The 14,734-nt window shown below is 53.2% G+C and overlaps 1 protein-coding gene across 1 annotated transcript in view; it reads left to right on the top strand.

Moving 5' to 3' along the window:
- The first annotated feature begins 2,001 nt into the window (after positions 1–2,001).
- Positions 2,002–14,734, top strand: part of LOC138824849 (nuclear pore membrane glycoprotein 210) — an 81,532-nt gene continuing 68,799 nt past the window's right edge. Inside the window, exons 1-3 of the mRNA XM_070019223.1 lie at positions 2,002–2,174; positions 11,104–11,240; positions 14,437–14,568. Coding sequence (XP_069875324.1) covers positions 2,002–2,174; positions 11,104–11,240; positions 14,437–14,568 — 442 coding nt within the window. The remainder of the gene's footprint in view (positions 2,175–11,103; positions 11,241–14,436; positions 14,569–14,734) is intronic.

Genomic DNA, 14,734 nt, shown 5'->3' on the forward strand with positions numbered 1-14,734 from the left:
GGTACTCAGATATTGTAAAAAAATTTTTTTAGGGTGCTAGGAAATGACAGAAGTTTGGGAGGCACTGATAACAACTTGCAGGGAATATTTCCTTATTTGTCAGGCAGACAAACTGTCTCACACTAGTCTGTAATTTCTTCTGTTCCTGAAGGTCTCTGTGCCCAGGGGCCAAATGGTCTGCTTAGCTCCCTTCCTCCTCTCAGAGAAATACTGAAGAGGGCCCAGTGGAAGGAAAAGGGGTTCATTATGAATCATTTTGTGTATAGGTGTCTGTGTGAATCTGTTTCCTTTCTCTGGGTTACATGTCCAAGAATGTGAATGTTTCTTTTTAATAAATTACCTGCCATTGTTTGCAACCAAGATGTTTTACCTTACAATCCGTGTTACTGATTTCTCCTTGATAGAAGATCTGGCGATAGAGACAATCCTGAGCCCTTCAGCCCCTGGGCCCTGCGTGAGACGTTTTACTTACTGCCCTACCTTCTGGGCAAGGGATACGAGCATATTTATCTGCTTGGGTACCGGTAAGCTTTCCTTCAAATTCATTTGTGTATTCTCTGTGGAAGACCCTGGTTGCCAACAGGGAAGTGATGAAATTGTGAGGGGAAAGAATCCCCAGCCTTTTTAATTTAGCCATCTGACTCAATTACTTGCTCAAAATGAATCGGGGGTGGGGGGTGGGATAGCTCAGTGCTAGAACACTTGCTTAGTACGTTAAAAGTCCTAGGTTGGATACTCACAATAGGGAAAAAAATTAAAGATAGAGAAAATAACTGAAAGAAGCTGGGCACAGGAGCTGCAACCTGTATCCCAGCTACTCAGGAGGCAGAGGGCAGGACAGGCATAAAAGTTTTGAGACTCCATCTCAACCAAAGACTCAAGTCGATCGCAGATGCCTGTTACCCCAGCAACAAGGGGAAGTACATAGGAGGATCAATGCCCAAGCTGGCCTGGGCATAAAGCAAGACCCTATCTGAAAAATAACCAAGGCAAACAGGGGTTGGAGTGATTTAAGTGGTTCAAGTGATACAGCACCTGCCTAGCAAGCACCAGGGCATGAGTTCAATCTCCAGTGCTATTTTAAAAAAAGCATACAGAGGAACACACAAGATGATTTCACAGCCACTCCCTTGGCCGCTTCTTCAAAGCAGGGAGCTCCTGGGAAGTGTTTTCCCAGAGCACCTGGCTCCATACATCAAAGATCCCCCCCTCTCTGGAGGTGTCTCAGATCCCTCCCATCACACACAGCCCGGGTCTAGGGTGTGCACGCTTCCAGGGTGAACCCCAAGTACTGCTCGCTCCATAGTTTTGGAGGGGCAGGCTTTGGGCCCAGTGAGGGACCACCTCTTCCTGACACCCCGCCGGCCGGACCCCCACCCAGACCCCCCAACCGGGGACCCCGGTTCCTCCCAGACAACTGGAGCCCCGGGAGCGCAGGGCAAGGATGAACCTGGGGCGCTGCGAGCCTGTTTTGGACTCGGGGCCCGGTGTGCCTGCCCTTCGGGGTAACTCCCGACGCTTCTAGAAGTCAGGGTGCGGGGCTCCCGTGGCTGCTCCGGCTGAGCCTGGGGTCCTCAGGTCCTGCGAGGGACGTCGAGGCAGCGCGGGCCCGCCACACGTCAGAGAGCACGGGCAATCCACGGCCGTGAACCAGGGCAGGGCCGGGGCGGCCGGGACCACCGCGGCCCAAGCAGCGCCCGGCCTCCCGCGCGGCCCCGGGGCGCTCCGCCGGCGCGCGCCCGCTCCCCCCACCACGCGGGGCCGCGCGGGCCTGGCCTTCACCTCGCCCCGGGAGCGCGCCCGGCCCTCACACGGACCCAGGGGCGCGCCCACCAGACCCGCCGCGAGGCCCAGGAAGTGGGCCGGCCCCGCCCCGCCCCGCCCCGCCCGCCGCGCCGTCACCTGCGGGCCGGCGGCCGGGCGCGCGGGCCGGAGGGCGCCAGGGGGAGCGCGCGCGCGGGCGAGCGGGCGCCGGGTCGCCGGAGGGGAAGCGCGGCGGGGATGGCGGCGCGGGGCCGGGGGCCGCCGCGGCTGCTGCTGGCGCTCGCGCTGCTGCTGGCGCTCGGCCCCTCGGCCGCGGCGGCCAAGCTCAACATTCCCAAAGTGCTGCTGCCCTTCACGCGGGCCACGCGCGTGAACTTCACCCTGGAGGCGTCCGAGGGCTGCTACCGCTGGTGAGGCGCGGGCCGGGCGGGCGGCGGGCGGGCGGCCCGCGTGGCCGGCGCGAGGCCTAGGGCCCGGCGGCCGCGGAGCAGGTGCGCGGCGCGGGGCGGGGCCTGCGGCGGCCGCGGCCGGGGCGGAGGGCCGCGCGTGACCCGGCGGCGTGCGCGCGGGGCGCCGCCTCTGCGCCGGCGCCGCCGGGGACGGGGCGCCGAGTGGGGCCCGGCCGCGTGTGCGGCGCCGGCGGGGGCGGCGGGGCCCGGGAGCGGGCTGGGCTGGAGGCGGCCTCCGCGGCTCCTGCAGGCCAACGCGGGCCCGGGGTGCCGGGCGGGGGCCGCGTGGCCTCGGGGAGCGGAGGCCCGGGCCGCGCGTCCCGGCTCCTGCGGGAACCGACCGCGGACGAGCCCGGCCGGTGGAGACCACCGGACCTGTTGGCCGCTTGGGGAGGAGCACACGTTGGGCTGAAAGGGTTGGGGGGGGGCGGGAGACCGACCGGGGGCCGTTGACTCGGCGAAATGAGTGGGGCCTGGCCCCGGGCGCTGCGGGCGGGCCCGCGGGGGGGGGGGGCGAGGTACCGCGCCGGTGCCCGGGCCGCGCCCCGCCCGCCCCGCCCGCGCGCCCCGCCCGCCCGGTGCCCGGGGCCCTCGCCAGGTCGAAGCCTAAGACAGTGCAGCCGCACTGCCGAGCCGCGCGCGCGCGTGCGTGCGTCTGTGTCTGTCTGTCTGTCTGTGTCTGTCTGTGTCTGTCTGTCTGCCTGTCTGTGTCTGCCGTTGAAGCTTCCGCCCGGTAGTCGGCTTGCTCACCCGGGGTCCCGGGTGCATCGCCGGCGTCTCCAAAGCCCGGCCCAGAATTCACGTGAATTACCGTGCCCGCCCGGGCCGTGGCGTTCCGGGGTTGGCGTTTGAGGCGGGGAGCCCTGGTCGACCGCGGGCCGCCAGCACGGTGCTTTCCTGCCCGTCCGCCTGCCGCCTCGTGCGGGCAGACGCACGCGCTGCCTCGGGAAGGGGCCTGTGGAGGGGAAGCTGGGTAATAAAATCAGATTTCAAGGGAGCCCCTGTGGACGCATTTGTGTGCTACTTCCTGTGAGGCTCTGAGGGTACCTCGATCTCCGAGGACCCTTTGTCTCTTCCTTTCCGGTGTTTCCAAGGCTCCTTTCCCTTTCCCTTTCTTTTCTGAGAGGAGATGAGCAAAGTGGACACTTGTTTACTTGATGGGAGGAAGGGGAAAACCACTCCTAATCTACGCATCACTGAAATGCTAAGTACCTCACACATTTAGTGTCTGGTCCTTAGTTTACGTTGTAAATGTGACTCCTTAGCTGAGTGTCTCAGAGGTGTTTGGTGGTTGCATTTTTCCTTTCACAGGACAATGTTCTGTCAATCAAGCAGTAAAAATGTTAGCTTTGTTTTTAGAAATGCTGTTTATTGTAGTGCAGTCATCTATTGCCTTCGTTTTGAAGATTCTCCTATGGAGCCTTTGAGTTGGTAGACAAGCTCTTTACTCCAGTCACAAAATCCTCGGAGGAAATAATCTGTTTATCTGTGAAGTTCATTGTTAAGTCTCTGCAACGAGGACAAAGATCCTGGGGGAGTTTTGTTGTAGAGTTCTAACTGTCCTAAAATTTATCATTGCATGTTGGTGCCAGTGGCTTCAAGGTTATTCGTCCTGTTTCTTGATTTTTAGTATCAAATAGTGGGACAATTTTGGGTCAGGGGAACTACAGACATCATCTAGAGCAAGCTGCCCACACGTGAGATTGGAAGGCCCAGACTTCAGTCTAGGGAGTGATGGTCACAGAGTCAGGTAGCTTACTGAGAAGGATCAAGCCAAGTAAGGGCCACTGGGAGGCCTCCCTACCTCCTTGTTCCTGGGGACATTCAGCCTTCTGCTCACTTGGAGTGTCCCCACCCACCTCAGCTGCCACATTAATTGATCCTTCTGGTTGTACCCAGCCAGCATTGCTGGTTGTCTAACACGTTCCTGATTCATTTAGATAATTTGCTCTATTGAGAATTATTTGTAAAGTAAATTTTCATCAGTTTCTTTTGAAGGCATGGATTCATATGCAAAATGACACCCTGAAAGAAACTTGAGAGAATCAATCAAGAAAAGGACACCTGACCCTAGTCCTTCAACTCCAGTATAATCCCTGGCACCATTTTGATTTCCTTGAAGAGACTGCTCCCTGGGTGTGTGAGGGAGGTACATTCCTGGGAGATCAGATAGGGAAGGGAAGGTGGGCAAGGATGTTCTTCTAGTGAAAGTCAGGCCATCCACTGGCCCCTCTACAATGTAATTGTACTACCACTTGCCCTGCCTAATGCAAATAGAGACCAAGCCTAAGCCTTTTAGCCCCAGGTCAGCCGTTGGCTGCTCTTAAGGGAAGGAGGTCACGCTACCTCCAGGCCTTGGGTAAAGTGGCCCTTACCAGCCCCTCCCCTAGACATAGCACCCAGTGTAATTAGCCTTACCCGGTGTAATTGGTCATCTCCTTTCTTGTCTCTTGAGCTGCTTGATGTGTTTGCCAGTCTTGGTCCTGGGCCTCGGCATGCCTTCTCTCATATGTGCTGGAGCCCTCAGCAGGGTGTGAGGGTGCTCAGTCAGAGCTCTTTTTGGGTGAGAATCTCTTACAAACAGATGAACAATAATTGTGACTCTTTCCTATGAGCTGGATGTTATTCAAGGTCCTGGGGACATTTCAGAGGAGGAGCAGATGGTGTCCTGCTTTCCTGGGGTGTGTAGTTGAATGGGGGAGTTGACTAAGAAGATGCAGGAATAAGTGTGCAGGAGATGAATGTGTCGTGGGACACGGTGGTCAGGACACAGCCGGTTGGGGTCCAGCTGGAACTTGAGTGGGCCTTGCTGGAGGAAGTTGCAGGTTCGGAGGCCCGGGGGTGGGACTGAGTTCATTGGAAGAGCTCACAGGAAGCAGTGAATTTGGAGTGAGGTTAGAGAGGTTGTAGAGGCCTCGGCTGCAAGGGATCTTGTGGGTTTTGGTTAGGGGGCAGGAAGGGGTTGCTGGGTCAGGTGTTGGGTTGGGCTGGTACATGCTGGATCTTTGTGGCCTTACCCTTTCCTAAACACCCTCAGGGCCACCTGTACCTGAGGCTTCCCCAGGACTGGCCTTGGCTGCACAGCTGGACTGGGACTGTGCTTCGCCCCTGTCCTCCAACAGGCAGGAGGGAGGTGCGGGGAAGTATCTGTTGACTTGAGTTGAGCTGCTGCTGGGGTTGTTTTCCTTTGTGGGTTCCTACTCTGCCTGGGTTCCAGCAGCCTCTGAGGGAGGGGGCTCCTGCACTGCGGATGCTGCCTCGGTCGCCACGCAGGGCGGTGCCTGGACGGGCTGGACGTTGCCACCCGCATTATCCTGGTTCCTTGCACAAGTTTCACTTCTCTTTTTTCCTCCCTACTGTAGCTTCTGGCCTGACCTGGTGCCCTGGGTTCCTGTGGCCCTGCCCAGCTCTCTGCTCTGGCAAGTTCTGTGTGCCAGTGTGAGAAAGTCACCCTTCCCTGTTTCCTCGCTGTTGGCTTATTTATTTGTTTGGTTATGTAGTTATTACTATTTTTGCCAGACTGGGGATGAAACCTAGGGCCTTGCACATGCCAGGCAAGCGCTCTGTCAGTGAGCTGTATCCGTAGTCCTTTCAGATCCCCTCTCAGTCCTTTACACATCCTCAGAAACTTTTGTCTGCTCTCAGTATGTTAGCATTTTTTTTTTTTTTTTGGTCGGTCGTGGGGCTTGAACTCTGGGCCTGGGCGCTGTCCCTCAGCTCTTCAGCTCAAGGCAAGCGCTCTACCATTTGAGCTACAGCGCCACTTCCGGTTTTCTGGTGGTTTATTGGAGATAGGAGTCTCACGGTCTCTCCTGCCCGGGCTGGCTTTGAACCTCGATCCTCAGATCTCAGCCTCCTGAGTAGCTAGGATTACAGGTGTGAGCCACCAGCACCCAGCTTATGTTAGCATTTTTTCTTTCATTTTAAAAAGAAAACATTTATAACAAAGCCTAGGACTGTCAGCATTGGTAGGCGTCCAGTTCAGCGCAGTGACAGGAGCATTCTCATGAGTGCCACCGTCACCCACCTCCGACTCTTCACTTGTAAAACTGAAACTCAGCATCCGTTAAACTCTAACTCCCCATTTCCTCCTACCCCAGCCTGGTAACCACACTCCTCTTCTCTTAGCACTTGTGAAAAACGAGCCTGTCTTCGAGAGCCTTTGCGGCCCAGGGTGTCTTTAACCCCGGTCTCAGAACACTGGCTGCATCTGGCGTTTGGCAGATCACATACATTGTCTGTTTCCAAGAATCTGTAAGACTTACTTTTACATTACTTTTTTTGGAAAAGAAGAATCAAAAGAAAAGATACGAGTGGTATTCGGAGGCAACTGCACTGAGGTGACTTGGAGGGCTGCAGGTGGGTGTAGCTTCCCGTTGCCATGACAAAAGATACCTGAGACACCCAACTTACAAGAGCAAAGGTTTACTTGGCACATGCTTTCACAAGTTTGCTGCTTCTTGGCCCAGGTGCTTTGGGCCTGTGTCAGAACGTCGCCTCGTGATGAGACTGTGGCAGAGGTCAGTTCTCTGCCTGGTGGCCATGTCCCCCAAAGGCTATGACCTTCACTGCTACCCACTGCAGCTTTTTTTTTTTTTTTTTGCCAGTCATGGGCCTTGAGCTCTGGGCCTGGGCGCTGTCCCTCAGCTCTTCAGCTCAAGGCTAGCACTCTACCACTTGAGCCACAGCGCCACTTCCAGCTTTTTCTGCTTATGTGGTGCTGAGGAATTGAACCCAGGGACTCATGCATGCAAGGCAAGCACTCTACCACTGAGCCACTTTCCCAGCCCCTACTTTTCCTTCTTATTAGGTGATTTTCTTAGGTATTTTGTTGTAGCTGTGGAGAGCTAACACAGGGAAGATTCAGAGTGGCTACATTAGGGACCCTCTCCACGCCAGGCCCAGCGGTTCTGATTCCCGAGAGGAGGAGGGGTGATGAGAGGAACTGATGGGTCCATGCAGGAGTTGCCATGTGTCTGAACAACAAAAAAGCTGGTCAGGACGAATCCTGGTGAGAGAGGCTCCTAACATGTAAGGAACAGCATAGCAAAGGAGAGGAGGGGGAGAAGCTGGGAGCCAGGAGAGGCTTCTGAGCAGAGGTTAGACTTGATGTGAGATGGTTTAGGCTCCAGCCAGGGCTGCACCCTTAAGCCAGTAACTTCATTCCTCTAACAGTGGCTCCAAGGACATCTATGGTTGGATGGAGAAGGGGCTTTATTTTGTTTTTTATTTATTGTGCCAGTCTAGGGCTTGAACTCTGGGCCTGGGCGCTGTCCCTGAACTTTTTTTACTCAAGGCTAGCACTCTGCCACTTGAGCCATAGCTTTTTGGTGATTAAATGGAAATAAGAGTCTCGAGGACTTTAACGTGCTTGAGCTAGGCTGGCTTCAAACCCTGGTCCTCAGATGCCAGCCTCCTAACTAGCTAGCCCAATGCCTGGTGGTGACGGGCTTTATAAGGAGGGCTTAATGGGAGGGGTTGGGACTAGGCCTCAGGGAGCAGGATGGACAGGTTCAATAACCCTGATTTGGAACGACCGACACTCCCTTCTTTCTTTAGAAAGCAAAGTTCTAGTGGTAAGAATCATGCTGGTCTGCAAGCCCCTCCTCATTCAGGAGCCCCCCCCCCCATTCGGGAGTCCCTTCTTTTTCCTGAACTTGAGAGCTGCGATAAGAGCTTTCTGTTTGCGATCTCACCCAGTTACCCAGTCCTTGGTAGTTGGACACTGTTTTTATTCTTATTGTTGGGAGAAGGAAATGGAGGCCCTAGGAAGTTAAATTACTGGCACAAGGTCACATGGCTGGTTGAGTGGCAGCTCTGTATCATACCTCACCTGCTGTTGAGAGAAATTGAGGAGGCCATGCCTATCTCCCCCCCCCCCCTTGTTATCTCTGCACTGTACCCTGGTCCCCAGAAGAGACAGATGCTCCATTCTGATGTGTGTTTCTTGCAAGATGGTGGTGAAGAGGGAGAATGGGCAGTGGTGCTAATTACCAGTTGTGTGTGCAGGAGGCACGACTCCTGGGTGAGTGGTGATTCGTTTCACCTAGGGAGGCAAGAGGTGCTCTCAGCAGGAAAGCCACTGGGCCTGGCTTCCCAGAGCAGCGGTGCTCCAGTCAACAGGCGCCCTGTGGATATCTTCTAACCCAGCCAAGGGCAGGGCTTGGGAAGGGGGGGGATGCTGAGTAGTCTAATAATCTTTAAGACAGTCACACCTCTTAGCACCCAGGGCCGATAACAGAGCAATAAATGCAGCCAGCAGATAAGATAAAGGCCTGCCCATGGCCTCCTAGCCTCATCTCTGCCCATAGGAAACAGGCCTGGGACATGAGTCCCACAAAGCTCTGTGCAGAAGGAGTTATGACAAATGGTAAAGGGGCTGGGAAGGTGGCTCAGTGGTAGAGCGCTTGCCTTGCATGCATGAGGCCCTGGGTTCGATTCCTCAGCACCACATAAGCAAAAAAGAAAAAAAAGCCGGAAGTGGTGCTGTGGCTCAAGTGGTAGAGCGCTGGCCTTGAGCTGAAGAGCTGAGGGACAGCACTCAGGCCCAGAGTTCAGGCCCCACGACCAGACCCCACCCAAAAAAAAAAAGACAAATGGTAAAGTGCTGAGACCCAGCAGCAGCAGCAGACTAGGCAGCCAGCCACATCCCCACACCCAGCCTCATTTGCGCAGATCTGCTCTCCTTTGGACCCTATCCAACACAGGGGAGCTCTCCCTAGCGTCTCTGCAGGTGGTCAGCTTCCTCCTGGGACATTTGAGGCCCCTTAGCGCCACAACTTTGAGAGGCATGAAAACCCAGGGAGGTGTGCAGGCACAGGTGCGCATCTGTGGACTGGCTGTCCACATCCTCCGGCCAGCCTCGGCCTCCTGCTCTGCCTTCCTCACAGGAACGGGGGATACCGGGTAAAAGAGTGCTTCACGTCCTACACTGCCAAGCTGAACTGAAGCCCCTGTGCACAGCTACTTAAAGATAGTTGCAAAAAGAAAGAAAGCTTTTTGGACAGTTGGAAAAGTGAATCGTAGAAAAGAATTAAAAATAAAATTCAAAAATCAGAAAATCCGCCGGGCGCTGGTGGCTCACGCCTGTAATCCTAGCTACTCAGGAGGCTGAGATCTAAGGATCGTGGTTCAAAGCCAGCCCAGGCAGGAGAGACTGTGAGACTCCTATCTCCAATAAACCACCAGAAAACCGGAAGTGGTGCTGTAGCTCAAGTGGTAGAGCGCTCGCCTTGAGCTGAAGAGCTGAGGGACAGCGCCCAGGCCCAGAGTTCAAGCCCCACGACCGACCAAAAAAAAAAAAATCAGAAATCCTTTTTTTTTAAACCTTTATAAATTGGGCTGGGGTGTGGCTCTGCAAGCCTGTATGAGGCCCTGGGTTTCGTTCTCAGTACCACAGAGGAAAAAGTGCTTTAACAAATTATAGCCAGGCACTGGGGGCTCAAGCTTGTAATCTTAGTTAGGAGGTGAGATCTGAGGCTTGAAGTTTGAAGCCAGCCTGGGCAGAAAAGTCCATATATTCTTCCTTCAGTTAACTAGTAAAAAAAAAAGCTAGAAGTGGTGGTGTGGCTCAAGTGGTAGAGCCACTTTACTCCAAAGCTGACCCAGACCCAAAGTGAGACCCTCTCTCACAAATAACCCAGCACAAAGAGCTGGCAGAGTAGCTCGAGTGTGAGGGCCTGAATTCAGCAGCCGTTACCACCAAATATCCATGTGTGGATAAATAGGCAGTGCACAGAGGATGTGAAGGGTGGTGACACTACTCTGTATTATAGGTACATGTTGGGCATCAGGAGCTCACACCTGTAACCCTCGCTACTCAGGAGGCTGAGACCTAAGAATCACAGTTCAAAGTCAGCCCAGCCAGGAAAGCCAGACTCTTATCTCTAGTTTATCACTATAAAAGCTAGAAGGAGAGATGTGGCTCTAGTGGTAGAGAGCTAGCCTTGAGCAAAAAAGTTCAGGGACAGCACCTAGAGTTCAAACCCCAGGACCCATGCAAAGCAAAAACAACTATCCATTTGTCCCATCCCCCAGGGCCTGCAGCACCAAGGATGAGCCCCGCAGTAAACCGTGAACGGAGCGGCTTGCACAGGGGTTCATGCACCATGATGCAGTGGGGATGAGGCTCATGCACTTCATCTTGTCTCCTGAACTCACTACCAGTTCACGCGTAATGAGAGCGGGGTTGTTGGAGACAAGGAAGTATAGGTTCATGACTATGTCAGGTCAGGTGAGGACTGCGGGGAGATGCCCTGCGCAGCCCTGGGCTGAACGAGGGTGGTGGACAGGCTTGTAAAGGAAAGCCCAGCAGCATGGCTTCCGGTGTGCAGGCCGAGGCAGGGCTTCAGGCAGATGGTGGCCTTGGGCCTTGGTCTATTTACTGCCCAACATGCTGGCATGAGTCCTGAGTGTATCTGTTGCTGTCTGGATATTCTCTCACTTTAAGAGCAGCATGCTGAACTGGCCTGGGACATAGGGTTTTTCCTCTACAGTAGCGTATATTAGTTTCACTGTGATGTTTCCATCATGTATGTGTACAGTGGACCCTGACCAGTCCTTTCCCCTCTCTCCTTCCCTCTTATCCCCTGTGGCCTTGGGGATTTGGGGACCCCACCAGCAGATAAGGGGTCTACAAAACTTCTCCATGTGTCAAGTTGAGTGTCAAGGCTGTTTCCAGGTGTGGGGTCTCCTATTTGATTCGCAGTGGGCAGCTCCGCATGTGTGAGTCATCTGGTGGAGGGGCTGTGGCTGGGTTTTTATTTTTCTCCTCTGTGTGAAGCTGCTCACTTCTATTCTGTATGTGAATCCAAGTCAGAGTCCCGGAGGAGAGCAAGCTTGGGCTTCCAGCCTGGCTGTGCTTTGCAGTGTGCATTTCCACTTCTCCCAGGTCATCTACCCGGCCAGAAGTGGCCAGCATCGAACCGCTCGGCTCCAACGAACATCAGTGCTCCCAGAAGGCAGTGGTGCAGGCCCGACTCACCCAGCCCGCCCGTCTGACCAGCATCATCTTTGCTGAGGACATCAGTAAGGACTGTGAATGCCCTGGCCTCTGGGGGGAGAGGGAAGTGTGAGGGGGAAGGTGGGAATGGGGGTGGAGAGAGATGGGGAATGTCTTGTTGAGATCCCCACCTGGAGCCGGAGCAGTGTCCATGCCGATCCTCTCCCTGAAGCTTCTGTAGTGTTCTGTGGAAGCTGGCTTTGTGAATTTCAAAGTTCTTTCTTACTCTAGCTACTCTCACTGGCTATCAAATTACACTGAAGAAAGTTGTCCCAAACAAGAAATCCTATCTTTTCCTTCCCCATATTTAACTTATCACATGTAGTATCCAGGGAGGGCTGGATGCAGGACCCCGCTGATGCCACCCTGTGCGGTTTTTGCATAGAAGCTGCGCATCCTCTCCTGAACACATCACACCTGGACCATCTCTAACACCCCACACAATGAAAGTGCTGTGGAAATGGTGGTTCTGTATTGTTTAGAGAACATGACAGGAAAATGTCAAGAGTAGAGGGGGCTCAGTGGTGGGGTTCTTGCTTAGCCTGTACAAGGCCCATGGTTCAGTCCCACCACCACCAAAAAAAAGGGGAGGGTGGGCTGGGAAGGTGGCTCAGTGGTATAGTGTTTGCCTTGCATGCATGAGGCCCTGGGTTCGATTCCTCAGCACCACATAAGCAGAAAAAGCCAGAAGTGATGCTGTGGCTCAAGCGCTAGCTTTGAGCTGAAGAGCTGAGTGACAGCACCCAGGCCCAGAGTTGAAGCCCCATGACCGAACAAAAACAAAAAAAAAGTGAAAAGGTTAGCATATGTTTAGTGTAGAGATATTTTCTTCCTGAATCTCACTCTTCTTCCTCTTTCCCCTTCCCTTCCCTTCCCTCCCCTCAATTCTTCTCCTTTCCTCTCCTTTCCTGTGCTAGCACTGAGGCTTGAATCAGGACCTAATGTTTTGCTTATCTCTTTTGCTCAAGGCTGGCGCAACCTTGGGCCACAGCTCCACCTCTTGGTTCTGGATGTTTTCAGTCTGCCGTTGGTTGTTTTTACTATGGTGCTCACAGACCCACAGGGATGGTTGCACTCATCAAGTAACATTAAGTGAGAAAAAAGCCGGAAGTGGTGCTGTGGCTCAAGTGGTAGAGCACTAGCCTTGAGCTGAAGAGCTGAGGGACAGCGCCCAGGCCCAGAGTTCAGGCCCCACGATCGGACCTCCCCCCCCCCCCAAAAAAAAAAAGTAACATTAAGTGCTCTCATACTTCTCAACACCCTGACTGACACTGTAGTGTCCATTTTACATGCAATTATTATTATTGTTTCTTTTTCACAGTGCTGGGAATTGACCACAGGACTTTGTGTTTGCTAATGAAATGCTCTGTACCACTGACACCCCTAGTTCCTGCTGTAGAATTATTTTTAGTGCCAAATAATAATCTTTTTTTTGTGTGTGTGCCTATACTGGGACTTGAACTCAGGGTCTGAGTACTGTCTCTTAGCTAGTGCTCTACCACTTGAGTCATACCTCCACTTGTAGCTTTGTAGTGGTTAATTGGAGATAAGAGTCTCATAGACTTTCCTGCCTGGTCTGGCTTTAAAGCTCAGTCCTCAGATCTCTGCCTTCTGCATAGCTAGGTTTACAGTCATGAGCCTCTGGCTCCCAGCTCAAAAAAATATTCTTAACAGGGAGTAGTTGTATAAGCATTTCCTTATATTGGGCATTTAAAGTGTTTTCAGATACATACATATATTTATCTATGTATGTCTATTTATATCTAGATAGATAGATAGATAGATAAATAATTTTGGGGGGCCACACTGGGGTTTAATCTCAGGGGCTTATGCTTGCCACACAGGTGTTCTACCACTTGAGCCATTTCCCTAGCCTATTTGGCTTTCGTTGTATTTCTAGGGTCTAGTTTTTTTTTTTCTTGTTTTGTTTTGTTTTGTTTTGCCAGTCCTGGGGGTTGAGCTCAGGGCCTGGACTCTGTCCCTGAGCCTCTCTGTGCTCAAGGCTAGCACTCTACCACCTGAGCCACCATACCACTGCTGGCTTTTTCTGTTTATGTGGTACTGAGGAATCAAACCCAGGGCTTCATACATGCTAGGCAAGCATTTACCATTAAGCCACATTCCCATCTCTGTGTAGCTTTTTTATTTGGGCTGGCCTGGATTGTTTTCTTCTTATTTATGCTTCCCAGGGTAGCTGTGATGACAGGCATGTGGCACCAACCAGCTTTTTACTGCTTGAGATGGAGTACTGCAAAACGTTTTCCTGAACTGGCCTTGAACCACAACCATCTGGTTCTTAGCCTCCCAAGAAGCTCAAGTTACAGACATGAGTTGTCATACCTGGCCAAGAATAAATTATATATATATATATATATATATATATATATATATTTTTTTTTTTTTTTTTGTCGGTCATAGGGCTTGAACTCTGGGCTTGGGTGCTGACCCTGCGCTCTTCAGCTCAAGGAGAGCGCTCTACTACTTGAGCCCACAGTGCCACTTCTGGTTTTCTAGTGGTTTATTGAAGATAAGAGTCTCACTGACTTTCCTGGCTTTGAACTGCGATCCTCAGATCTCAGCTTCCTGAGTAGCTAGGATCACAGGCATGAGCCACTGGCGCCTGGCAAGAATAAATATTTTTATACAGAGAAAAATTAGCCTCTTTTTTTTTTTTTTTGGTGGGGGGGATCAGTCATGGGGTTTGAACTCTGGGTCTGGGTGCTATCCCTGAGCTCTTCAGCTAAGGCTAGCATTCTACCACTTGAGCCACAGGGCCACTTCCAGCTTTTTCTGCTTATGTGGTGCTGAGGAATGGAACCCAGGGCCTCATGCATGCAAGGCAAGCACTCCACCACTGAGCCACCTTCCCAGCCCTAATTAGGCTCTTTTAGTTTATTTCTTCCCTAGGCTAGACTTCAGTATCACTGAGGCGAGCATATGAGATCTCACTGTGTTCTGGCCTGAAGTCTGTAGGCTCACGTCATCTCCTGCCACAGCTTCCCAAGTAGCTGACTTGTTGGCTGCTAACTTCTTGCCTGGCTGGCATGGATCATGAATTTCTGTCTCTCTAGTAGTTGGAATTACAGGCATGAGCCACCAAACCTGGCTGTGATGGTATTTCCTTAGTTGCTGTCCAAAGTAACAGACCCTTGGAATTTGAGGCCCCGGAGGTTGGGCAGGGCTTGGTGCTATCCTCAGTGCTGACTTCTGTCTGTCCTCCAGCCACAGGGCAGGTGCTGCGCTGCGATGCCATTGTGGACCTCATCCATGGCATTCAGATTGTCTCCACCACCCGGGAGCTCTACCTTGAAGACTCCCCTCTGGAGCTGAAGATCCAGGCTCTGGACTCAGAAGGTGACTGCTGTCCCCTGTCTCCGATAACCTCTGCTGTGGCCTCTGTCTGTGACCACAGTGATCGTCCCCGGTAAAGCTGACTTTAGGGCAGTGAAGGGAAGTGGGAGGGCTGGCTAGGCAAGCACACTGTGGCCAGCGGGAGCCGTTCTCTCTGCTTGGCTTAAAG

This window comes from Dipodomys merriami, unplaced genomic scaffold, assembly GCF_024711535.1.
Source record: "Dipodomys merriami isolate MVZ:Mamm:240054 unplaced genomic scaffold, mDipMer1.0.p SCAF_13, whole genome shotgun sequence".
In the NCBI taxonomy this organism is placed as follows: Eukaryota; Metazoa; Chordata; class Mammalia; order Rodentia; family Heteromyidae; genus Dipodomys; species Dipodomys merriami.